This window comes from Oryctolagus cuniculus, chromosome 4 (genome assembly GCF_051225735.1).
Source record: "Oryctolagus cuniculus isolate XC-2025 breed Fujian yellow rabbit chromosome 4, ASM5122573v1, whole genome shotgun sequence".
In the NCBI taxonomy this organism is placed as follows: Eukaryota; Metazoa; Chordata; class Mammalia; order Lagomorpha; family Leporidae; genus Oryctolagus; species Oryctolagus cuniculus.
Genome location: NC_142870.1, coordinates 2,789,163 through 2,812,946, shown reverse-complemented (window position 1 = coordinate 2,812,946; position 23,784 = coordinate 2,789,163). Strand labels below are relative to the sequence as shown.

Genomic DNA, 23,784 nt, shown 5'->3' with positions numbered 1-23,784 from the left:
GGCTCACGTGGTCTGAGTCACTCCGCTCACGTCTTCCTGTGGCCGCCGGAGTCGTCACTGGCTGTGCGTCGGGACTGGACTGGCGTCAGCACCTGCCCCCCACCCCCCCGGTGGCCCACACCCGCCTCCTGCCGCCAGGTGCTGGGGGGGCTCACTCCCTGAAGCTTTCCCTGCCCCGTCTGGTTGCCTGGATCCCGTCACACCTGGCATTTGCCTGCACCCGTGTCACCTGGTGCAGCCGTGTGCCAGTGTGCACCAGTGCCTGGGACAGAACAGGTGTGTGTTGGAGGCAGGAGTGACCTCACGTTAGGCTGGTGAGGGCGCTGGTCCCCGCTGGTGGCCGCAGCACGCCCCGGCCGACTCCGTAGCCTTGGCCGATCACACAGCCCCTCGGCTGTAAAGGAGCACCCTGGGGGCTGCACGCGTGCACGCGTGTCCTAGTGCCCACTCAGGAGGTGGCCTGGACGCCCTCCGGTAGCTGTCTCGCTGCTAACTCCATCCCTGTGTGTGTGACCTGGGCTGGACTGACTTGGTAGCTCTGTGCAGCTCCGTCCCCAAAGGTGTCCTTCCTGGTGACCTTCGCTGGTCCTGCTGGTATGGGTTGACCTCCACGTAGCCCTCAGCCCCCACAGCGCCGCTGGCCTGCGCCAGCTCTGTGCGCGTCCTGCCTGCGTCCCCGTGGCGTGGCAGGTCCTGCGGTGGCCCCGGCCTGTGATTCTGAGGCTCTGTGGTGTTGTGAGCAGACGGGCCCTGTGCAGGTGCTGGGTCGCACGCGTGTGCGGGAGTGCCGTGTCAGCGCCTCCCTGGATCTTTCTGGCCCTGCCTTCGCGGTCCCCTCCCGTCAACTCAGGTGGCATCGTCCCAGGGACCCTGTGGGCAGCCGCCCCTGCCCCCTCCCCGCCACTCCGCCCCTCCGCCGGTCTCTGTGTGGCGCCACCTGCTGTTTGCTGGGTGGATTCTCTCTCCACCTTTTCTGCTCCAGGAGAGTAGGCGCGCAGGCCCAGAACAGTGTCCGTGTGGGGGCGTCTGCTGGGAGTTTGGGGGCAGTGCATGTGGCTGGAAGTGCCCCTGACCGTTGGGGGGACCACTGACACGCGGTGTTGACGATGCCTTCTTCTCTTGGTGCAAAGCTGGGATTTACAAACACACGATGTGGCGGTGGGCATTGTCTGTCCCGGGTCTGCTTCAGCTCCAGCTCCCTGCTGCGTGCGCCCTGGAAAGCAGCAGGCGGCGGCTCACAGAGCTGCATCCTTGCCCCGTGGGAGAGCTGGACTGAACGCCTGGCTCCTGACCGACCCGGCCCAGCCCTGGCCGTGGCAGGCATTGGGACTGGACAGTGGGTAGCACATCTCCGTCTGCATTCACGTCAGGAACATTCTGAAGGAAGGCTGGGAGGTGAGGGCGGTGGCGCTGACGCCTGCTCTCCGCTTTTGTCTTCCCAGGCACCCTCCGCTTTCGGCTCAAGATGATCTGAGGACCCAGGGAAAGCTGAGAACCATGATGGCCACGCAGACCCTGAGCATAGACAGCTATCAGGATGGGCAGCAGGTGAGCCTGTCCTGTGTGCTGCCCTCTGAGCCGCGGGGCTGGTGCACCTTTCCCGTTCCATCCAAACGCGTGTGCGTCGCTTGTGTACTGGTGTTCAGAGACGGAACCAGAACGCAGAGGGTTGCCAGTAAGGACCCCAGAGTCAGATGACAGTTCCTAGGGGCTGACCTTTAGCCCGTGGGTGTGGTTCGTACTGATGCTCTGAAGGACGTGGGCGGTTCTGGTACACAGACCCCTGTTGACCAGTCACTGTTCTCGGTGTCCTGCTCGGCGACCTGCTTACGAGAAGTGGCTTCAGCTCCCAGGTCCCACGCGGGAGGGGACTTCTCGCAGGGCGTCCGTGTGCACCCTGGTGCTCAGAACTGTGCCATGGCGACCCCATGGCTCCGTGGTGTGCTCCGGCAGTGCAGGGCCGCGTCTCCCGTGTCTGGCGGTGCAGGGCCGCGTCTCCCTTCTCCAGCAGTGCAGGGCCACGCCTCCCGTGTCCGGCGGTGCAGGGCCGCGTCTCCCGTGTCTGGCAGCGCAGGGCCGCGTCTCCCATGTCCGGCGGCGCAGGGCCGCGTCTCCCGTGTCCAGCGGTGCAGGGCCGCGTCTCCCTTGAAGCTGCGGTATTTGTGGTTGCGTGTTTTGTGTTGTGTGACCTGCAGGAGCTGTGTGTAGGGGCAGTGGCAGCCTTCGCAGTCTTTCTCGGGGCAGAGATCGGGCCCTGCCGTTTGCCGCTCTCCTCTGAGCAGGGTTCTGCTGGAGTTGGGGTGCGGGTGGAATGTGCCCCTCCCATCCACTGTCTCAAGATGGCAGCGAGGCAGGAGCGGCTCTGGGGAGGCTGGGCGGTCAGGGGCAAGGGGCCGTGCCTCTCTCCCCTTAGTGGCCGGCTTTGTACCATTCTTGTTCCGTTCCTGTGCTAGAGTTTTGGTTTTTTGATAGGTGTTTTGTAGGTTCCTTTGTCGGGCTGTTGTTTTTGTTTTTCTTGCAGGAGTGGAGGGAGGGAATTCTGTGGTGTGGGCTTTCTCGGCCCGTGGCATTGCCAGATGATGTTTTCCATCCAAAATGCAAATCCTTCCCCCGCCTGAGCTCTCCGAAGTCCCAGCCGCCCCGGCCCTGCGTGGCCTGGCCCCGCGTGTGTCCGTCCTTGCGTGCTGAGTTGCTGGCCCCAGCTGTTCCCTGTGCTCTGCCCCCTCCTGCCCTTCGGGTCTCTGCTCTGATTCCCAGCCCGGGGCGGTGCAGGCCGTTGTGCCCGGGGCCACGCCCCTTGCTTTTTAAGTCACCGATGCCTCGGGCAGCCTGGAAACACGTGCCGAGCGTAGCCATCCCTCCAGCACTGGGGTCTCTCAGTCATCAGATGGTGAAATAAGTCTATGAAGACGGTTACGTAATCGGATGGCCCTCCAGAAAGTCTGTGTGTGGGCTTTGGTTGCCTTTGGTTGCTGTTTTTAAGAGAAGGAAAAGCAGCGTCCCCAGTGTAGCGCACCCTCCAAAGGGAGAGAGGAGAGCAGGGGGCTGCAGGGGCGCCCCGTGGAGCCGACTCCCCAGGCCCCGCTGCTTCCCCGCAGGACACAGCCCGGCCAGCTCCGCCAGTCCCCTCTGCTCACAGGGAGTTAGGAGCTACCGCAGCTTTTCTGTCTGTCTTTCCTTTTTGTTTTTATTTTTTGGTAAACTGAATTCTGTGTTTAAGGATTTAAATGCCTTTTACGTAAAGGACAGACACATGGCTTGTTGGAAGTGGTTTAAATGATAACATCGTCAAGGCTTTAAGTAAACACAGCTGGTCTCTGAAGGCAGGGACATTTCTGAACTGTTTCGCCTGGTGTCCCTGAGGGTCCGGGGTCAGTGTGCGCATTGAGTCCTGTCCCGGCCGTGCAGCCTGTTGGGTCTGGGTTGTTTGTCACAGGACGAGAAGAGCTTGGGCTGTGGTTTGTTCTGCCTTCCTGTGCCATTATCAAGTGCAAGGAGAGAGAAGAGGGACTGAACTCACACAGTCCTCTTCATGTCGTGTACCTGCGGGGGTTAACCAGAGCCCCTCGCGGACAGTAGCCGTCTTGTCTGTCTGTGCGGCAAGTGTGTTAAATGCGGAGGAGTCCTGCTGGGGCTGCGGTTCACGTGGTGTCGCTCGCTGTGCCTCTCCGGGAGCGGAATACAGAGTGGCAGCTTGTGTGTCCTCTCCGGGAGCGGAATACAGAGTGGCAGCTTGTGTTTCCTCTCCGGGAGCGGAATACAGAGTGGCGCGCACCGTGTGTGGGGTAACCAAGTCTCTTTCTCTTGCAGATGCAGGTAGTCACAGAGTTAAAAACAGAGCAAGACCCCGCCTGCTCTGAACCTGACGCGGAAGGAGTGCGTCCCCCTGCTGCGGAGGCTCCGGCCCCGATGGACGCGGACAAGCAGGCCATTTACAGGTAGCGCTGGACACAGGCAGCGGGCACCAGGGCTGGCAGCAGGCACAGTGAGCTGCCAGCCGACGTGCTAACTGCCTGGGAGGAATTTTCCTGGTTATTTCTAATATCTTAAAAAAAAAAAAAAGTTTGGAGGCCTGCACTGTGATGGAGCAGGTAAAGCCGCCACCTGCAGCACTGGCATCCCGTGTGGGCACCGGTTCGAGTCCCGGCTGCTCCAGCTCTCTGCTGTGGCCTGGGAAAGCAGTGGAGGATGGCCCCAGTCCTTGGCCCCTACAGCCTCATGGGAGACCTGGAGGAAGCTCCTGGCTCCTGGCTTCAGATCGACAGCTGCAGCCTTTGCGGCCATTTGGGAAGTGAACCAGTGGATGAAAGACCTCTCTCTCTGCCTTTCAAATGAATAAATAAATCTTAAAAATCAGTGCAGCATAACTGAAAAATAAAATATTAATACTGGATATAAATCTCCATTTTGGGTAACCTTGCAAAAAGAACTCTATCGGCCCAGATTGATTTATGGGAGAATCCTACCAAACCTACCAGGACGAGAAGGACAGCGTGTGTCCACGGCCTCGTCCAGGATCAGCAGAGGGGGGCTCCCACTCCACGCTCCGTGGGTGGAGCGTCACTGATAGGAGAACCAGGCGACACACGCTTCAGACCACTACCCCAGGAGCTTAGACGTAAAAACCGTCAATACATTAACAAAGCAAACCCAGGAATACATGGAGAGGGTGACCCACGGTGACCAGGCGACGTTTATCCCAAGAATGCAAGACTTGCTCATTATTCAAAGATCAGACGGAGCCGGCGCTGTGGCGCAGCAGGTTAATGTCCTGGCCTGAAGCGCTGGCATCCCATATGGGCGCCAGTTCAAGACCCAGATGTTCCACTTCCAATCCAGCTCCCTGCTATGGCCTGGGAAAGCAGTGGAAGATGGCCCAGGTCCTTGGGCCCCTGCACCCACGTGGGAGACCCGGAAGAAGCTCCTGGCTTCAGATTGGTGCAGCTCCGGCCTTTGAGGCCAACTGGGGAGTGAACCAGAGGATGGAAGACCTCTCTCTCTCTCTCTCTCTCTCTCTCTCTCTCTCTGCTTCTCCCTCTCTCTCTGTAACTCTTTCAAATAAATAAATAAATTTTTTTTTTAAAAAAAGTTCAGACGATAAGACCCACCAGGGGATCACAGGAATTGATGCAGAAGAACTCAGTCAGACGCAGTGCCCTGTTAGGATTAAAAACCACAGAAGAGAGCAGTGAGTGACAGCCCACCTGTACCTTATGGAGAAAGACCGGGTGCTTCCCCCGGAGACGGGGACCGGGGCACGATGTCCACCCTCACTTCTGCTCAGCCTTGAAGTGGGTGTCCCGGACAGCGCAGTGAGGGAGGAAGCGGGAGGAGGGCACAGAGCGGCTGTGTCAGCTTCGCTGCTGGGTCGTCTGTGTGGGAAACCCCAGGTCTCAATCAGTGAGCTTTGTAAGCTTGCAGGGAGCAGGCACACACCAGTCCTATCCCAGTGTGTACTGGAAACTAAAAAGACAGTACCACTCACAGGAGCTCCCAGCACTGTTCACGGTGTGAACCCAACGGTGCGCGCAGCCCTTAGGTTGAAAGCTGTGAAGTGCTGGGGCAGCCGTCGGTGCCGGGCCCCACAGGCTGGGAGATTGATTGCAGCAGACGCCAGCTCACCCAGAACGGAGCCACAGGTCCAGCTCAAATCCCAGCGAGATTCTCAGCAGGGCAGTTTTGTGCTTGCCGACAAGGTGGTTCATTTATTTATTTCAGAGAAAAAACACTCCCATCTGCTGGTTCACTCCCAGGAGCCCACAGTGGCTGGGAGCTGGACTCCTCCCAGGTCTCCCGCGTGGGGAGCTGGACTCCTCCCGGGTCTCCCGCGCGGGGAGCTGGACTCCTCCCGGGTCTCCCGCGCAGGGAGCTGGACTCCTCCCGGGTCTCCCGCGCGGGGAGCTGGACTCCTCCCGGGTCTCCCGCGCGGGGAGCTGGACTCCTCCCGGTCTCCCGCGTGGGGAGCTGGACTCCTCCCGGGTCTCCCGCGTGGTGGCAGGAACCTGACTACTTCAGCCTCCCAGGGAGTGGGCATCTGCCGTGAATCCAGGGCTCGAACCAGGAGCACAGATGTGGGTGCTCGTGTCAGCCGGCGTCGTAGCTGCTGGGCCAGATACCCGCCCTACTTTCGATTTCACGTGAAAGACGAAAGACCTAGAGCAGCTAAGAGAGTTCTGGAAAAGAATGAAGCTGGAGGAGTCAGTCCCCTCGTTGTGAAACTTTACTCGAGGCTGCAGAAAGCAGCTGTGGGGCTGGCAAAGGGACGGACAGCCAGTCCCTGGCACCAAACAGCCAGAAACAGGCCTGCCACTTCCTCTTTGATAAAGGCACAGAGCGTGGAGAAAGGATAGACTTTATTTAAATGTTTGTTTATTGTCATCTACTTAGAAGAGAGAGAGAGAGAGAGAGAGATCTTCCATCTGCTGGTGCGTACACTAATGCCCGCAAAAGCCAGAGCTGGGCCAGGCTAAAGCAGGAGCCCAGAACCGTGTGGGTGGCCGGGCCAGGCCCTGAGTCACCACCCGCACCACTGCATCCAGGACGCAGCAACAGGACTCGGTCGGCAGCAGAGGAGCTGAGGCTGACCTGACGCTCAGATGTGGGTGCAGCTGTCCCAGGCAGGGGCTTGGTCCAGTGAGCTGCGACCCTCTCCTGTGAGAGGGTGGACTTTGAACAAGTGTTACTGAGCCAGTGGATATTAATATGCAGAAACAAGACCCTCAGCATTGGTTTACTCAAAATATATATCCAAATTTAAAATTTTATTTATTTAAATTTTAAATTATTTATTTTCATTTTATTCAAAAAAGGAGGAGATCTTTCATCCGCTGGTTCACTCCCCAAGCATCTGCACCAGCCAGGGCTGGGACAGACCGAAGCCAGGACCTCAGACCTCCAGCTGGGTCTCCCCTGTGGCTGTCAGGGACCCAAGTCCTTGAGCCAACTCCACTGCCTTCCTGGGTGCGTTAGCAGGAAGCAGACTCGGAAGCTGGGGCTTGAACCAGGCGCTCTGACGTGGGGTGGGCAGTTTAGCTGCTCTGCCACACGCCTGCTCCCAAATGCAGAATTCTAACACCTTAGAAGAGGGCGTAGGACAAAATCTAAGTGTCTAAGATACAAAGAGTGTTCAGCCAAGGACTTGTGTCTGGAATGAGTAGAGAACTTTGAACACTCAGCCATAAGGGGCCTGCGCCCTGCGGCAGCAGCATCGCCCCACTTCCAGTCCTGCCCCCTGGAAAGGCCTGGGCCCCTGCACCCACGTGCGAGACCCTGAGGGGGCTCCTGGCTCCTGGCGTTGACCTGGCCCAGCCTCTGTCATTGCAGCCAGTGACCCAGGCCAAAGCCAGAGCTCCATCTGGGTCTCCCACGCAGGTGCAGGGGCCCAAGTACTTGGGCCATCTTCCACTGCTCTCCCAGGCGCATTATCAGGGATCTGGATTGGAAGTGGAGCACCTGGGACTGGAACCAGCACCCATATGGCATCAGAGGTGGTGGCTTAACCCCTGTCCCACGCCAGCCCCGGGTCTCCACCTTCTGATGTTGTTACAGCGCCCAGTGCCATAGGTGTGCGTATGTCTGTGTAACCGCACACTGATGTTAGAGTCCTGCCCCATAGGTGTGTGTATGTCTGTGTAACCACACACTAATGTTAGAGTTCTGCCCCATAGGTGTGTGTACGTCTGTGTAACCGCACACTGATGTTAGAGTCCTGCCCCATAGGTGTGTGTATGTCTGTGTAACCGCACACTGATGTTAGAGTCCTGCCCCATAGGTGTGCGTATGCCTGTGTGGCCGCATACTAATGTTAGAGTCCTGCGCCATAGGTGTGCGTACGTCTGTGTAACCGCACACTAATGTTAGAGTCCTGTCCCATAGGTGTGCGTACGTCTGTGTGGCCACACACTAATAGAGTTCTGCCCCACAGGTGTGTGTATGTCTGTGTAACCGCACACTGTTAGAGTCCTACGCCATAGGTGTGCGTACATCTGTGTGGCCACACACTAATGTTAGAGTCCTGCCCCATAGGTGTGCGTATGTCTGTGTAACCACACACTAATGTTAGAGTCCTGCCCCATAGGTGTGTGTATGTCTGTGTAACCGCACACTAATGTTAGAGTCCCGTCCCATAGGTGTGTGTATGTCTGTGTGGCCGCACACTAATGTTAGAGTCCTGCCCCATAGGTGTGTGTATGCCTGTATGGCCGCACACTAATGTTAGAGTCCTGCCCCATAGGTGTGTGTATGTCTGTGTGGCCGCACACTAATGTTAGAGTCCTGCCCCACAGGTGTGTGTATGTCTGTGTAACCGCACACTAATGTTAGAGTCCTGCCCCATAGGTGTGTGTATGCCTGTATGGCCGCACACTAATGTTAGAGTCCTGCCCCATAGGTGTGTGTACGCCTGTGTGGCCGCACACTAATGTTAGAGTGAGTCCTGAGCCATAGGTGTGTGTATGTCTGTGTAACCACACACTAATGTTAGAGTCCTGCCCCATAGGTGTGTGTACGCCTGTGTAACCACACACTAATGTTAGAGTCCTGCCCCATAGGTGTGTGTACGTCTGTGTAACCCCACACTAATGTTAGAGTCCTGTCCCATAGGTGTGTGTACGCCTGTGTGGCCGCACACTAATGTTAGAGTCCTGAGCCATAGGTGTGCATACGTCTGTGTGGCTGCACACGGATGTTACAGCGTCCTGCGCCATAGGTGTGTGTACGTCTGTGTGGCCGCACACTTATGTTAGAGTCCTGCTCCATAGGTGTGCATACATCTGTGTGGCCGCACACTAATGTTAGAGTCCTGCGCCATAGGTGTGTGTATGCCTGTATGGCCGCACACTAATGTTAGAGTCCTGCCCCATAGGTGTGCATACGTCTGTGTGGCCGCACACTAATGTTAGAGTCCTGCGCCATAGGTGTGTGTATGCCTGTATGGCCGCACACTAATGTTAGAGTCCTGCCCCATAGGTGTGCATACGCCTGTGTGGCCGCACACTAATGTTAGAGTCCTGCCCCATAGGTGTGCGTACGTCTGTGTGGCCGCACACTTATGTTAGAGTCCTGCTCCATAGGTGTGCATACGTCTGTGTGGCCACACACTAATGTTAGAGTCCTGCCCCACAGGTGTGTGTACGCCTGTGTGGCCGCACACGGATGTCCGTGGGAGCCTTAGTCACAGTTGTCAGGAGCTGGGAACAACCCAGATGCTCCTGTACTGACGGGTGGGTGGGCGGCTGGTGGTGTAGACACCCCGTGGGGTGCACTTGGCAGAGAACGGGAAGGGGCCGGGCTCCGGCAGCGCTGGCGTGAATGCCGAGGGAGCGAGGACCACGACTGTGGGGTTACACCTGCGCGGCTGCCCCTGACGGTGCTGGAGGCCTCATCGGCCACGGCGGGTGGGGCATGGGGCAGGGCCGTGTGATGGCCGGGTGGGACAGGGTGTGCCAGGGTGTGCCGCTTACACACACCTGTGCGCACGTTAGGCCATCACGAGCAGTCAGTTTGGGGTCATTTTTTTAAATAAAAAATTGAAAATACAGTGGGCAGACGTTTTTACAAATTGGCATCATGTGCTTCAGAATTAATGCAGTTAACAATTTCATGAGACAGTTCCAGTTGGAACTGCTACAAAAACGGGTTAAACCCGACCACGTCACGGGTCTGTGACAGCGACGTGGAAGAGACGGCACAGGCGTTACTGCAGGTTACCCGGGGGGGGGGGGTGCGGGGGGGGCTCCGTGTCCCTGGAGGATGTTTGTGTGGGCACGTTATAAATCCAAGACGGTGCAATCCAAGCCCAACGGGATCGACCCTAAACTCCATCCCGCACAGGCAGGTGTGTGAGTGGAGGGCGGCAATGGGTAGTGGGGGGTGTGGGAGTGGAGGGCGGCAGTGGGCAGTGGTGGGTGTGGGAGTGGAGGGCGGCAGTGGGCAGTGGTGGGAGTGGGAGTGGAGGGCAGCAGTGGGCAGTGGTGGGTGTGGGAGTGGAGGGCGGCAGTGGGCAGTGGTGGGTGTGGGAGTGGAGGGCGGCAGTGGGCAGTGGTGGGTGTGAGAGTGGAGGGCGCCCACTCCTCGTGCACTGCGTCTCCCCTCCCGCACACGGCCGCCCACGGGGCCGCGTCTCCCCTCCCGCACACGGCCGCCCACAGTCCTGCACCACTACCGTGTGCCCAAATGACCGTGACCAACGGGCTGCTTCCAGTTTCCTGGTGCTGTGCGGGGTGCTGTCTGAGAGGTGGGTGCTGTGCAGGGTGCTGTCTGAGAGGTGGGTGCTGTGCGGGGTGCTGTCTGAGAGGTGGGTGCTGTGCAGGGTGCTGAGATGTGGGTGCTGTGTGGGGTGCTGTCTGAGAGGTGGGTGCTGTGCGGGGTGCTGTCTGAGAGGTGGGTGCTGTCTGAGAGGTGAGTGCTGTGCGGGGTGCTGTCTGAGAGGTGGGTGCTGTCTGAGAGGTGGGTCCTGTCTGAGAGGTGAGTGCTGTGTGTGGTGCTGAGAGGTGGGTGCTGAGAGGTGGGTGCTGTGCGGGGTGCTGTCTGAGAGGTGGGTCCTGTCTGAGAGGTGGGTGCTGTGTGTGGCTGAGAGGTGGGTGCTGTGCGGGGTGCTGAGAGGTGGGTGCTGTGCAGGGTGCTGAGGTGTGGGTGCTATGCGGGGTGCTGAGAGGTGGGTGCTGTGTGTGGTGCTGAGGTGTGGGTGCTGTGTGGGGTGCTGAGAGGTGGGTGCTGTGCAGGGTGCTGAGAGGTGGGTGCTGTGCAGGGTGCTGTCTGGGAGGTGGGTGCTGTGCAGGGTGCTGAGGTGTGGGTGCTGTGTGTGGTGCTGTCTGAGAGGTGGGTGCTGTGTGTGGTGCTGTCTGAAGTGTGGGTGCTGTGTGGGGTGCTGGGAGGTGGGTGCTGTGCGGGGTGCTGAGGTGTGGGTGCTGTGCGGGGTGCTGTCTGGGAGGTGGGTGCTGTGCAGGGTGCCGGGAGGTGGGTGCTGTGCGGGGTGCTGTCTGGGAGGTGGGTGCTGTGTGTGGTGCTGTCTGAAGTGTGGGTGCTGTGTGGGGTGCTGGGAGGTGGGTGCTGTGTGTGGTGCTGAGGTGTGGGTGCTGTGCGGGGTGCTGTCTGGGAGGTGGGTGCTGTGCAGGGTGCCGGGAGGTGGGTGCTGTGCGGGGTGCTGTCTGGGAGGTGGGTGCTGTGTGTGGTGCTGTCTGAAGTGTGGGTGCTGTGTGGGGTGCTGGGAGGTGGGTGCTGTGCGGGGTGCTGAGGTGTGGGTGCCGTACAGGGTGCTGTTTGGGAGGTGGGTGCTGTGTAGGGTGCTGAGAGGTGGGTGCTGTGTGTGGTGCTGTCTGGGAGGTGGGTGCTGTGTGTGGTGCTGTCTGAGGTGGGTGCTGTGTGTGGTGCTGTCTGGGAGGTGGGTGCTGTGTGGGGTGCTGTCTGAAGTGTGGGTGCTGTGTGGGGTGCTGGGAGGTGGGTGCTGTGCGGGGTGCTGAGGTGTGGGTGCCGTACGGGGTGCTGTCTGGGAGGTGGGTGCTGTGTAGGGTGCTGAGAGGTGGGTGCTGTGTGTGGTGCTGTCTGGGAGGTGGGTGCTGTGTGGGGTGCTGTCTGGGAGGTGGGTGCTGTGTGGGGTGCTGGCTGGGAGGTGGGTGCTGTGTGGGGTGCTGGCTGGGAGGTGGGTGCTGTGCGGGGTGCTGTCTGAGAGGTGGGTGCTGTGCGGGGTGCTGGCTGGGAGGATCTGTATTTCCGCACGAGGTCTGTCTGCCTGCGTCGTGCAGTAAATACCAGAGGTAGACCACTTCACACCAGGTAGGAAACAACAACAGGTGCTGATAGAGCCGTCGGAATCCAGGCGTGTGGCTAGTGGGTGTGCAGCAGCCTGGCCGGTCCCCGGAAGTTAAGCCTAGAGTCAGGTCCGAGCCAGCAGTCCACTCCTGGTGTGCGCCCCGGAGCGTGAAGGCTCAGCCCACGCAGCGCCTTGTCCAGGGACGCCCCCAGCCACGCCTCACGATTGCTGGCAGGAGGAGGCCTCCCGGCGTGCTTTTCTGAGGAGCCTGTGGACAAAGGGGTCTGCTCGCGGACGGAAGGCGGGCGTCCTGGACACGGGTGTGCTGCCCGGGCCGCCTGGGCCCGCTCTGGAAGCACGGAGTCCAGCCCTGCTAACACCTGGGAGGCAGCAGACGGCGGCCGAGCGCCCGGGCTCCTGCACCCACGCGGGAGACCCGGATGGGGTCCTGGCTTCTGCCGGGCCCAGCCCTGACCGTTGCAGCCATCTGGGGAGTGAACCACAGATAGGAGATTCCCTCCCTCTGCCTCCCTCTGTCTCTAACTCTGACTTTCAAATAAAATGTAAATGTTTTTTTAAAAGATTTATTTATGTATTTGAAAGAGAGAGAGAGAGAGAGATCTGTCTTCCATCTGCTGGTTCACTCCCCAAGTGGCCACAGCAGCCAGGGCTGGGCCAGGCTGAAGCCAGGAGCCGGGAGCTCCATCGGGGTCTCCCACGTGGGTGCAGGGCCCAGCACTCGGGCGTCTTCTGCTGCCTCCCGGGCCACAGCAGGGAGCTGGATTGGAAGTGGAGCAGCCGGGACTCTAACAGGTGCCTGTATGGGATGGCGGCGCTATGGGCCAGGGCTACGCTGCAGCACAGCTGTGCCAGCCCCTAAATAAACACATCTTTACAGAAACATAAATTTAAAAAAAAAGCCTCACAGCAGGTGAACTTCTGATGTGTTCTACAACGCTGAGAAGTGGAGTGAGGCCGACCTCAGCGGTTCCGCAGGGCGGTGTTGCTCCTGTGTGCGGTGTCTGGGCAGGCACGTCCATGGATAGGTGGATGGGTTGTGGGCTGGCGTGTGGGGAGATGGGCCTGGCAGGGCTTCTCCCAGGGGTGACGGAATGTCCTGACACTGGCTGAGACCGCGGTGGCGCAGCCCTGGGGACGCGCTGAAGACCCCGGGGGGCCCACGGCCGGAGCGTGGTGACGCAGCCCTGGGGACGTGCTGAAGACCCCGGGGTGCCCACGGCCGGAGCGTGGTGGTGCAGCCCTGGGGACATGCTGAAGACCCCGGGGGGCCCACGGCCGGAGCGCGGTGGCGCCGCCCTGGGGACGCGCTGAAGACCCCGGGGGGCCCACGGCAGGAGCGCAGGTGCACGGCGCCACCCTGGGGACGCGCTGAAGACCCGGGGGGCCCACGCAGGAGCGCAGGTGCACGGCGCCGCCCTCGGCCGCCAGAGTGACGGGCCGCCCTCTGCTGCCCGTGCTCTCCCAGGCACCCGCTGTTTCCGCTGTTAGCGCTGCTGCTGGAGAAGTGCGAGCAGTCCACGCAGGGCTCGGAAGGCACCACATCGGCCAGCTTCGATGTGGACATCGAGAACTTCGTCCGGAAGCAGGAGAAGGAAGGGAAGCCCTTCTTCTGCGAGGACCCCGAGACGGACAGCCTGGTAAGTGGGCCGCTTCCGCCTTCAGGCTGCTCAGGCGTCCTGAGCTCTGCCCGCCTGGAGAGCTTGCGCCTGCGCGCTCCTGTAAGGAGAGGGAGCGGGCAGTGATGGGCAGTGACGGGCGCTCAGCCTCCTCTGTCAGACAGCGTGGGCGCCCGTCCCCAGTGGACGGTATGGAGAGGGACCGGGCAGTGACAGGTGCTCCAGCCTCCTCTGTCAGACAGCGTGGGCGCCCGTCCCCAGTGGACGGTATGGAGAGGGAGTGGGCAGTGATGGGCAGTGACGGGCAGTGACGGGCGCTCAGCCTCCTCTATCACAGCGTGGGCGCCCGTCCCCAGTGGACGGTATGGAGAGGGAGTGGGCAGTGACGGGCGCTCCAGCCTCCTCTGTCAGACAGCGTGGGCGCCCGTCCCCAGTAGATGGTGACGGAGAGGGACCGGGCAGTGACAGGTGCTCCAGCCTCCTCTGTCAGACAGTGTGGGCGCCCGTCCCCAGTGGACGGTATGGAGAGGGACCGGGCAGTGACGGGCGCTCCAGCCTCCTCTGTCAGACAGCGTGGGCACCCGTCCCCAGTGGACAGAGGACTCAGCGCTCTGCTGTGGGCACTCCTGCCGCACACTGCCTGGTCACACGGCACACGGGTGTGACTTCAGCGGCGTTCTCTGACAAGACGGCCCTGCACGTCAGAGGCTGGCGCTGACTTTGTTTTAAAATTTTCATTTTCTGGGGCCAGCGCTGTGGCGTAGCAGGTAAAGCCGTTGCCTGCAGTGCCAGCGTCCCACATGGGTTAGAGTACTGGCCATTCCGCTTCTGATCCAGCTCTCTGCTGTGGCCTGGGAAAGCAGTAGAAGATGGCCCAAGTCCTTGGGTCCCTGCACCCACATGGGAGACCTGGAGGAAGCTCCTGGCTCCTGGCTTTGAGACGCCACAGCTCCGGCCGTTACAGCCATCTGGGGAGTGAACCAGTGGATGGAAGACCTCTCTCTCTCTCTGCCTCTGCCTCTGCCTCTCTGTAATTCTGCCTTTCAAATAAATAAATCTTTAAAAAAAGTTTTTCATTTTAGTTGAAAGGCACAGAGATGGACAGGGAGAGCAGTGTTTCGTCTGCTGGTTCACTCCCCAAATGCCTACAGCGTCAGGGCTAGCAAGGCTGACATCAGAGCCCAAAGCTCAGTCTGTTGTCCATGTGAGCGACAGGGACCCCGTGCTTGGGCCATCACCTGTCGCCTCCTGGGTCGCGTGTTAGCATGCAGTTGAATCAGAAGTGAGGAGCCGGGACTCGAACCAAGCACCTTGTGGGATGCAGGTGTCCCAGGTGCGACTCAGCTGCTGTGCCCGCTGTCTGCCCCGTCTCTAGCAGACTTTTCCTGTCTAACGTGTGTGCTTATCTGAAAGGCAGGTGACGAGCGGGGAGATGGAGCGAGAGCTTCATCTGCCGGCTCCCCAAAGAACCACAACAGGTGGGGCTGAGCCAGGCCAGAGCCAGGAGCCAGGAGCTTCGTCAGGGTCTCCCGTGTGGGCAGCAGGAACCCAGGTTCTGGGCTGGCAGTCACTGCCTCCCAGGTGCAGTGAGTAGAAGCGGGGGTGGCCGGGACCGGCCCCGGGCGTTCCCACCTAGGGCGCAGGCGTCTGAGTGGTGTCCGAGGCTGCTGCTCCGCGGAGCCCTCCCCACGCGGCAGGTTCGGCAGGCTTTGGGCAGGTTGTTCTCGGATGGTTTCATCGTTGACGTTAGTTACCCCAGTCGTGAGACAGATTCCCCTGAAACTTAGTGACTTAATGTGAACCTTTCAGAAAAATCAGGAACTCCGTGGCATTGAGGGCGAGGCGTAGCCTTTCAGACTGGGCACGCGACCACGGCCTGTGGAAGGCGGAGCTGACAAGCTGAGCTTGGTCGACCTAGGAACCCTCCGTGTCCTAGTTAAGACGTAGAGCCGGAGCGGAGCAAGGCTGGGAGACGGCCAGCCACGGAGCCCGTGAGACGGGCCGGCTGCGGGCGCGGGCTCACACGTCAGCTCGGGACTGGGGTCGGCCCGGGGCTCCTGCCCCTCACAGGAGGCGCGGCCGGTTCCCAAAGCCCGTCTGGGGGTGGCATCTCTGCTCCCACGGTCGAGCTGGTCGAGGCGCTGATGAGGGCCCGCGTACGATGCCACCTCTCCTGCCCGTGACGTCTCTCCTCTTGCGTCCAGATGGTGAAGGCCATCCAGGTCCTGCGCATCCATCTCCTGGAGCTGGAGAAGGTGAACGAGTTGTGCAAAGACTTCTGCAGCCGCTACATCGCGTGCCTCAAGACCAAGATGAACAGCGAGACGCTGCTGAGCGGGGAGCCGGGGAGCCCCTACTCCCCCGTGCAGGCCCAGGTACTCGCAGGCCCCGCCGCGGCGGCCCTGACCCCAGGGGCCCTCCGGGGCTCAGCACCGGCACAGGGCCCGTGTGCCTGGGCCTTGAGCAGCTGTGGACTGAGTCCCGGGTCTGTGTAGGCTCCCCGTCCTGTGTTCGTGGGTACCAGGGTACTGTTCTCTTGTGACTTTTTCCTACACATATAAGATTCTGTGATAGAAAAAAGCATAAAATTCGCCATTTGAGCGTGCGGTCGGGGGCATCATGGGCGTTGTCATGGTTATGCAGCCGTCACCAGCATCCGCCTCCAGGACTGCATCCCCCTCCCACCCCGAACCTCTGTCCCCTTAAACACAGCTCCCGCCCTCCCTCCCCTACCCCACTGTTGGTCACCGTGGATGTGGCCGCTCCAGGGACCTCACAGATGTGGGCTCCTCCACGTGGTGCCAGTGTCTCCCTGGGCTCATGCCCATCGTGTTTTCTCTGGTCAGCGCCTGCTGAGGCCCTGCCCAGCCTCTCTCTCCTCTGGTTCCTTTGTTTATCTAATTGGAAAGCACCTTCCACCTACCGGTTCACTCCCCAAACGTCCCCAACAGCCAGGGTTGGGCCAGGCCAGAGCCAGCAACCTGGACCTCCACAGGGCGCCCCAGGAGGGTGCAGGGATCCAAGTACTTGAGCAGAGCAGCAGGAAGCTGGGGGTGGGGGTGGAGGCGGGACTTGAACCAGCGCTCTGCTGGGGCACGCCGGCGCCCCAGGCGGCACTCCTCTCCCGTCTCCCAGCTGGACGATTTTCGCCGTAAGCCTGTTCCAGGTGCCAGGCCCTGAGGACCGGCTGGCAGCTTCCCCAGGTCTGTCGCCGAGTGTCTTCTGGCGCCTTAGCAGGTGCTCAGTGCAGCTCGAGCATCCTTAGTGTTGACCGAGCACGGTTCATCGGCTCTGCCGTTGAGGGACCACGCTCTCGGCAAGTCCACGACCGCTCCGCCCAGTGCCGAGCCTAACGATCGTGTCCCGTGTTCTTCTCTCAGAGTTGCTTCACGGTTACGTTTAAACCCGCGGTCTGTTTTGAGCGGACTTTTGTGTCAGGTGTGAAATTCAGCTTGAGGCTGTTTGGTCTGAGAAGGCCGTTCGCTGACAAAGCAGCTCTCCCCCCGGAGCCGCTCTCTGCACCTCTGCAGCTCGGACGGGCGTCTGCCTGGCCCCTGCGGCACCATCTGGGGTCTGTGTCATCGCCTCTGTGTTACCCAGGGAGCCCCGGCACCTGGTGGGCCAAGTCCTCTGCTCAGAGTCACTCCAGCCATTCTGCTGCTTTCGCCTTTTCAGGCAAATTTTCCTTGTCTGGATCTGCAAACGTGCACGACCTGTGTGTCGTCTGGGTAGAATCGTCATCCTCCTGGGTCTTCTGATTACAGACGCGGTACGTCTCTGGGTCTTCTGATTACAGACGCGGTACGTCTCCAGGCTCCACTGACTTGCGTCGCAGCTGATCTTTTGTCCATGCTTTGTAGCTTGCACGTAGAAGTCCTGTACGTGTGTCTTTATTTTCTTTTAAAATTTTTAGTTGTATTTTAAAGGCAGAGAGAAAGAGAGATCTTCTGCCTGCTGGCTCACTGCCCAGTGCCCACAAAAGCCAAGGCTTGGCCAGGTCACATCCAGGAGCTGGGAGTTAATCCAGGTCTCCCAGGTGGGTGGCCGAGGCACCAGGGTGAACATTAGCGGGAGCTGGATCTTAAGTGGAGCCAGGGCTTGAACCCAGGTCCTCCAGTACGGACACTGGCGTCCTGTGGTGTCTTGACCACTGCGCCAAACATGTGTTTGTAGAATTACGCACAAGTATTTATTTGTTTGATTGTAAATTATATATATATAATTTTTTTTTTGGCAGGCAGAGTTAGAGACAGAGAGAAAGGTCTTCCTTCTGTTGGTTCACCCTCCAAGTGGCTGCTACGGCTGGCACGCTATGCCGATCCGAAGCCAGGAGCCAGGTGCTTCCTCCTGGTCTCCCATGCTGGTGCAGGGCCCAAGCACTTGGGCCATCCTCCACTGCACTCCCGGGCCACAGCAGAGAGCTGGACTGGAAGAGGAGCAACGGGGACAGAACCGGCGCCCCAACCAGGACTAGAACCCGGGGTACCAGCGCTGCAGGTGGAGGATTAGCCTAGTGAGCCGTGGCGCTGACCTATAAATGATATTTTAAATTTTTGTATCCTGGGGCTGGCGCTGTGGGACAAGTGGGCTAAGGGCCCCGGTCTGCCGTGCCGGCATCCCATATGGATGCTGGTTCGAATCCTGGCTGCCCCACTTCCAATCCAGGTCTCTGCTGTGTCCTGGGAAAGCAATAGAAGATGGTCCAAGTCCTTGGGCCCCTGCACCCACGTGGGAGACCTGGAAGAAGCTCCTGGCTCCTGGCTTCAGATCAGCGCAGCTCCGGCCATTGCAGCCATTTGGAGAGTGAATCAGTGGATGGAAGACCTCTCTCTCTCTCTCTCTCTTTCTCTCTCTCTCTCTCTCTCTCTCTGCCTCTGCCTCTCTGTAACTTTGCCTTTCGAATAAATAAATAGGGGTTGGCACTGTGGCTTAGTGGGTAAAGCTGCCACCTGCAGTGCTGGTATCCCATGTGGGCATCAATTCGAGTCCTGGCCGTTCCGCTTCCGATCCAGCTCTCTGCTATGGCCTGGGAAAGCAGTAGAAGATGCCCAAGTCCTTGGGCCCCTGCACCCACGTGGAGACCTGGAAGAAGCTCCTGGCTCCTGGCTTCGGATCAGCCCTGCTCTGGCCGTTGCAGCCATCTGGGGAGTGAACCAGCCGATGGAAGACCTCTCTCTGTAACTCTGTCTTTCAAATAAAATAAATCAGTCTTTTTTTTTTTTTTTTTTTTTTTTTGACAGGCAGAGTTAGACAGAGAGACAGATCTTCCCTTTCTGTTAGTTCACCCCCAAAATGGCCACCATGGCCAGCACTGTGCCGATCTGAAGCCAGGAGCCAGGTGCTTCTCCTGGTCTCCCATGGGGTGCAGGGCCCAAGCACCTGGGCCATCCTCCACTGCACTCCCTGGCCACAGCAGAGAGCTGGCCTGGAAGAGGGGCAACCGGGACAGAATCCAGCGCCCCGACTGGGACTAGAACCCGGGGTGCCGGCGCTGCAGGTGGAGGATTAGCCTAGTGGGCCACGGCGCCGGCCCGAAATAAATCAATCTTTAAAAAACAAATCTTTAGAAAAAAAATGAAGTTTTGTGTCCACCTGTTCACGTTGATATTTTGAAATATAACTGATTTTTTAATATTTATCTTTTTTTAAAGATTTGTTTGTGTATGTGAAATAGTGCTGGGCAGAGGAGTAGAGGGAGTGAGCGAGCACTCTTCTGTCCGCTGGTCTGCGCCGCAGTAGCCAGGGCCAGGCCCGGCCGGAGCCAGAAGCCTGGAGCTCCAGCTGAGTCTCCCGCGTGGTGGCAGGGACTGAGTCTTTGAGCCAGGCACAGTAGCAGGGAGGGTGTGGGAAGCAGCGTGTGCAGCACTTGGCTGGCGCTGCACCGCCGTGCCACAGCCGCCGCCCGCGCGTTCACCCTGTCCCGGGACCTGACCTGGCTCGCTGATGATCTAAGTGGACGGATGCTTGTTTTGGGTGGATTCCTTAGGATTTTGTACCAGTCGTCTTGTGCAAGTAGGGACAGCTCTGTTTTCCCTCTCGGACCCTCATCCCTTTGTTCGTTGGCTGGAGCGGCCAGGGCCCAGTGAGAGTGGGTGCAGACACGCTGGCCTTGCCGCCCTGTCAGGGCCTGTCCTCCACAGCTTGTGTCTCCAAGACCTTCATCAGGTTGGGGAGTTGCCCACGTCTGCCATCTTCCTGAACGGGTTTTACCTTGGGTTCTGCCAGCTGCTTTCTCGGGAGTGGCGGGTCTGACCGTGTGACTTTCTTGTCTGCTTACATGGGAGACTCGAGGATCTCTTTCTTAAATGTGGGACGGGCCTGGCACTGCTAGAACAAACGCCACTTGGCCGCACAGGTGCTGCTTCTTCCCCCTCGTCTGGATTCTGTTTGCTACTGTGTTTCTAAGCAGATTCAAGGCGGCTTAGCCTGCCGAGCCGCGCTGCCGGCCCCCGCCTGACCGCACAGGCCTCGCGGCGGCCGAGCCCAGGCCAGGCGGATGCAGCCTGTGCACGCTGACAAGGGGCAGCAGGGCGCGGTGTTGTGTTTTGGGCTTTGTCTGTTTGGGGTCTGGGTGATATAGGCTTCATAAAAACCAGATTGGGAGTGTTCCCTCTTCTGTCTTCTGGGAGAGGTTATGTAGAATTGGTATCAGTCCTTTAGATATTCGATAGATAGCATTCCCCACCAAAATTGCAGGGACCTGTCGAGTCCCCGCGTAGGAGTTCTGAATTGGCAGTTGGGCTCCCTCGAGGCTGTGGGGCTGTTGCCGGCTCACGCTGGGCGGGCTGTGTCTCTGTGCGTTTCTGGAGGGTTTGGTGCATTTCCCGCTTGGAAGAGTGGGGTTGTCCACTTCCCTGCTTGACCTTCGGTGTCTCCAGGGCCTGGAGCCGGCCCTGCCGTCCCCTCCTTGAACTGAAGCCGCGTTGCGTCTTTCCTTTGCTTTCTCTTCTTCCAGCCTTGCTGGAGGTTCCTTTATGTATTGGATTTTTTCAGGAACCAGCATTCTGTGTCGTTAGTTTTTCTGTTCGGTTTCATTCATTACTGCTCTGAACTTTTATTCCCTTCCTTTTCCTTGGTTCATTTTGTTCCCCCGTTCTTTAGGATTTCTGGGTGGGTTTGGATGGCTGATTGGGGTGTCTGACCTTGAACTTCTGTTCTGACCGGATTACCACGGCAGATGTTACTATACCTGATCTTAGCCAAAAGGCCGAGAAGCCTTACCATGGCAGATGTTCAGACAGACCTACAGACTTACACGTTCAAATCGCCGGGAGCCCGCAGAGCTGTGGCCTTGGACGGCACGCACCTGTGCCATGTAATTGCTCAGGGACTCAGGGCTTGCCGTGTGTCCCTTTCCCCGGCCAGCTGCCAACACAGCGGTCACAGTGACTGGAGAAGGAGCCCGTTTAGAGCCAGCTTCACGTGGGGGGGGCCTCCCACATGTTCACCAGCACATGCGTGTGCCTGCTGCTGGCCAATCCTGATCTCACAGGAGGGGGGCTGTGGTCAAGGCAGCCACCAGGGGCGACTCCCCAGCACCGCCCAGGTCACTCCCAGCTGCCTCCCAAACTTGTACTCTTTGTGCTCATCTGGCCAAGGAGGATTTGGCTCCTGGACACTCAGAGCTGTCTGAGCCAAATCCATGGAAAAAGGTGTGGGGGTGGACAAAGCCGTGGTGACCAGAAAGCTGCACCTGCCTGCCACGGATCGGTGGCGACGAGGCGTGTGCCGTGAGGCGTGAGGTGGGGACAGCCTCGTGGGGCCAGCAGTGTGGCTCAGCAGGTTAAGCCACCGCCTCCAAAGCTGGCATCCCAACCAGAGTGCCTGTGTGAGCCCTGCTGCTCCCTGCTAATGCACCTGGGAAGGGAGCAGAAGATGGGCCAAGTGCCTGGGCCCTGCACCCGTGTGGGAGACCCGGACGGAGCTCCTGGCTTCACACTGGTCCAGCCCCGTCCCGTGCAGCTGTTTGGGGAGTAAACAGTGGGGTTTCTATGCCCCCGATCCACCCCTGCTCAGTGTTTGAAAGAAATGCATGGTTAGAAAGAAAGCAGAAACCCGTCTCCTGGAAGCCGCGCCGAGCAGCAGCACCCGTGTTGGCGTCGCGCTGGCCCTGGGCGTCCCGCTCTGCGATGCTCCCCAGGATCCGCGCTGTTCTCTGCTTTATTGAGGACACTGTCCTGCCTCGTACTGTGAAGTGCGAACCTGACCGTGCATTTTCTAACAATTCCTGCGACGTGTGTTCTGACTTCCAGCAGATTCAAAGCGCCATCACGGGCACGCTCAGCCCTCAAGGAATCGTGGTGCCCGCATCTGCCCTGCAGCAGGGCAACGTCACCATGGCAGCGGTGGCAGGTACGGCGGGCCCTGGGCGCCCCCTCCGCGTGCTTCCGCGGTAGACCCTGCCGACGCGATCCTGAGACAGTAGCGTCAGCAGCTAGAGCCGTTAGCACGCCTGTGTCCTAGGAATCCTCGCTAACAGATGTTTTACACGAATTGTGTTTCTATACCAAAAACACATTGAGAAGAAAAAAGTGGTTTCTACAGGCAGATGCAGAGCAAAGACAGTGTGAGTCCAGGTGGCTTGGTTTCCGACTGTGCGTTCACAGTGCTCGGGAAGCCTTGAATTGTATCACCAAGGGGTGGTGACGGCGGGAGCAGCCTCGATCCCAGGTGTCACAGCCCGGGTCTCTGGGAGCAGGTAGACCCCACCAGCACAGCCCGGGTCTCTGGGAGCAGGTAGACCCCGGGGTCACAGCCCGGGTCTCTGGGAGCAGGTAGACCCCGGGGTCACAGCGCCGTGTGGGAGCAGGTAGACCCCGGGGTCACAGCCCGGGTCTCTGGGAGCAGGTAGACCCCACCAGCACAGCCCGGGTCTCTGGGAGCAGGTAGACCCCGGGGTCACAGCCCAGGTCTCTGGGGGCAGGTAGACCCCACCAGCACAGCCCGGGTCTCTGGGAGCAGGTAGACCCCACCAGCACAGCCCGGGTCTCTGGGAGCAGGTAGACCCCACCAGCACAGCCCGGGTCTCTGGGAGCAGGTAGACCCCGGGGTCACAGCCCAGGTCTCTGGGAGCAGGTAGACCCCGGGGTCACAGCGCCGTGTGGGAGCAGGTAGACCCCGGGGTCACAGCCCAGGTGCTCTGGGAGCAGGTAGACCCCACCAGCACAGCCCGGGTCTCTGGGAGCAGGTAGACCCCACCAGCACAGCCCGGGTCTCTGGGTGCAGGTAGACCCCGGGGTCACAGCGCCGTGTGAATGCGCACTGTCGCTCACAATGGGAAGCCGCCAGCAGCAGCACGGAGGGGAGCCCCACAGGAAGAAAGCCATCTGGGGCAAACAGGACTGCAGCGCTGGTCGTGCAGAACCTTAATGTGCGCTGGCCGTGGCGGGGTGGCGGCAGAGCAGGCAGCAGGAGGCAGCTGCAGAATCCGTGTTCTGCGCCGCGTGCGGGGGCGCTGGGGTCGGTCTGGGTCCCTGAGGCTCCGTGGTTGGCTGACTCGCTCCTTCTCCCTTTGAGGCGGCACGGTCTATCAGCCGGTCACCGTCGTCACTCCGCAGGGCCAGGTGGTCACCCAGGCATTGTCGCCCGGAACCATTAGGATCCAGAACTCACAGGTACGTGCGCCTTTCGTGCAAGGCTTTGGGGCAAGTCTGCTCGCCGTGGGAGCAGAGGGGAACGGGCTGCAGCATCCCCTCGGGTGGGGGCCCTGCCCTGTGCAGCCTCTGCCCTCTATCCTGCACAGCCTCTGCCCTCTATCCTGCACAGCCTCTGCCCTCTGTCCTGTGCAGCCTCTGCCCTCTGTCCTGCGCAGCCTCTGCCCTCTGTCCTGCGCAGCCTCTGCCCTCTGCCCTGTGCAGCCTCTGGGTAGTCTCAGTGCCAGCCCTTTGCTTTGTTTGTCATCGTCATCTCCCTCACTGCAGGAAGTTGAAAACCCAGCAAAGTCGGAGCAGCACGCTCGGGCCCTCTGCACGCGGGGCCCCCAGGACCTGCCCCGTGCAGGCCCCTGAGGAGCCACAGCAGACCCACAGCCTGGCCACACTTCCGGGGGGAGGGGCTTGGGTTGGACTGTGTGTGTCTGCATCCATGTGTGTCAGCTGTGTGTCCTCCATGTGTCTGTGTGCATGTGTGTCTGCTGTGTGTCCTCCGTGTGTCTGTGTCCATGTGTGTCTGCTGTGTGTCCATGTGTGTCTGCTGTGTGTTCTCCATGTGTCTGTGTGTGTCTGCTGTGTGTCCTCTGTGCGTGTGTGTCTGTGCATGTGTGTCTGCTGTGTGTCCTCCGTGTGTCTGTGTCCATGTGTGTCTGCTGTGTGTCCTCTGTGCGTCTGTGTCCATGTGTCTGCTGTGTGTCTTCCGCGTGTCTGTGTCTGTGTGTGTGTCTGCTGTGTGTCCCCCATGTGT

General features: G+C 59.7%; 1 protein-coding gene across 10 annotated transcripts in view; it reads left to right on the top strand.

Moving 5' to 3' along the window:
• Positions 1 to 23,784, top strand: part of PKNOX1 (PBX/knotted 1 homeobox 1) — a 67,914-nt gene that overhangs the window by 31,500 nt on the left and 12,630 nt on the right. For 5 of the 10 annotated variants that reach the window (XM_089330488.1, XM_051829953.3, XM_051829951.3 and 2 more), the window contains 6 exons: positions 1,443 to 1,548; positions 3,811 to 3,938; positions 13,236 to 13,407; positions 15,591 to 15,761; positions 21,639 to 21,738; positions 22,903 to 23,000. In XM_089330488.1, coding sequence (XP_089186614.1) covers positions 1,498 to 1,548; positions 3,811 to 3,938; positions 13,236 to 13,407; positions 15,591 to 15,761; positions 21,639 to 21,738; positions 22,903 to 23,000 — 720 coding nt within the window. In that variant the 5' untranslated portion in view covers positions 1,443 to 1,497. The remainder of the gene's footprint in view (positions 1 to 1,442; positions 1,549 to 3,810; positions 3,939 to 13,235; positions 13,408 to 15,590; positions 15,762 to 21,638; positions 21,739 to 22,902; positions 23,001 to 23,784) is intronic. The other 5 variants (XM_089330489.1, XM_070071787.2, XM_051829949.3 and 2 more) reach the window with 2 other exon arrangements.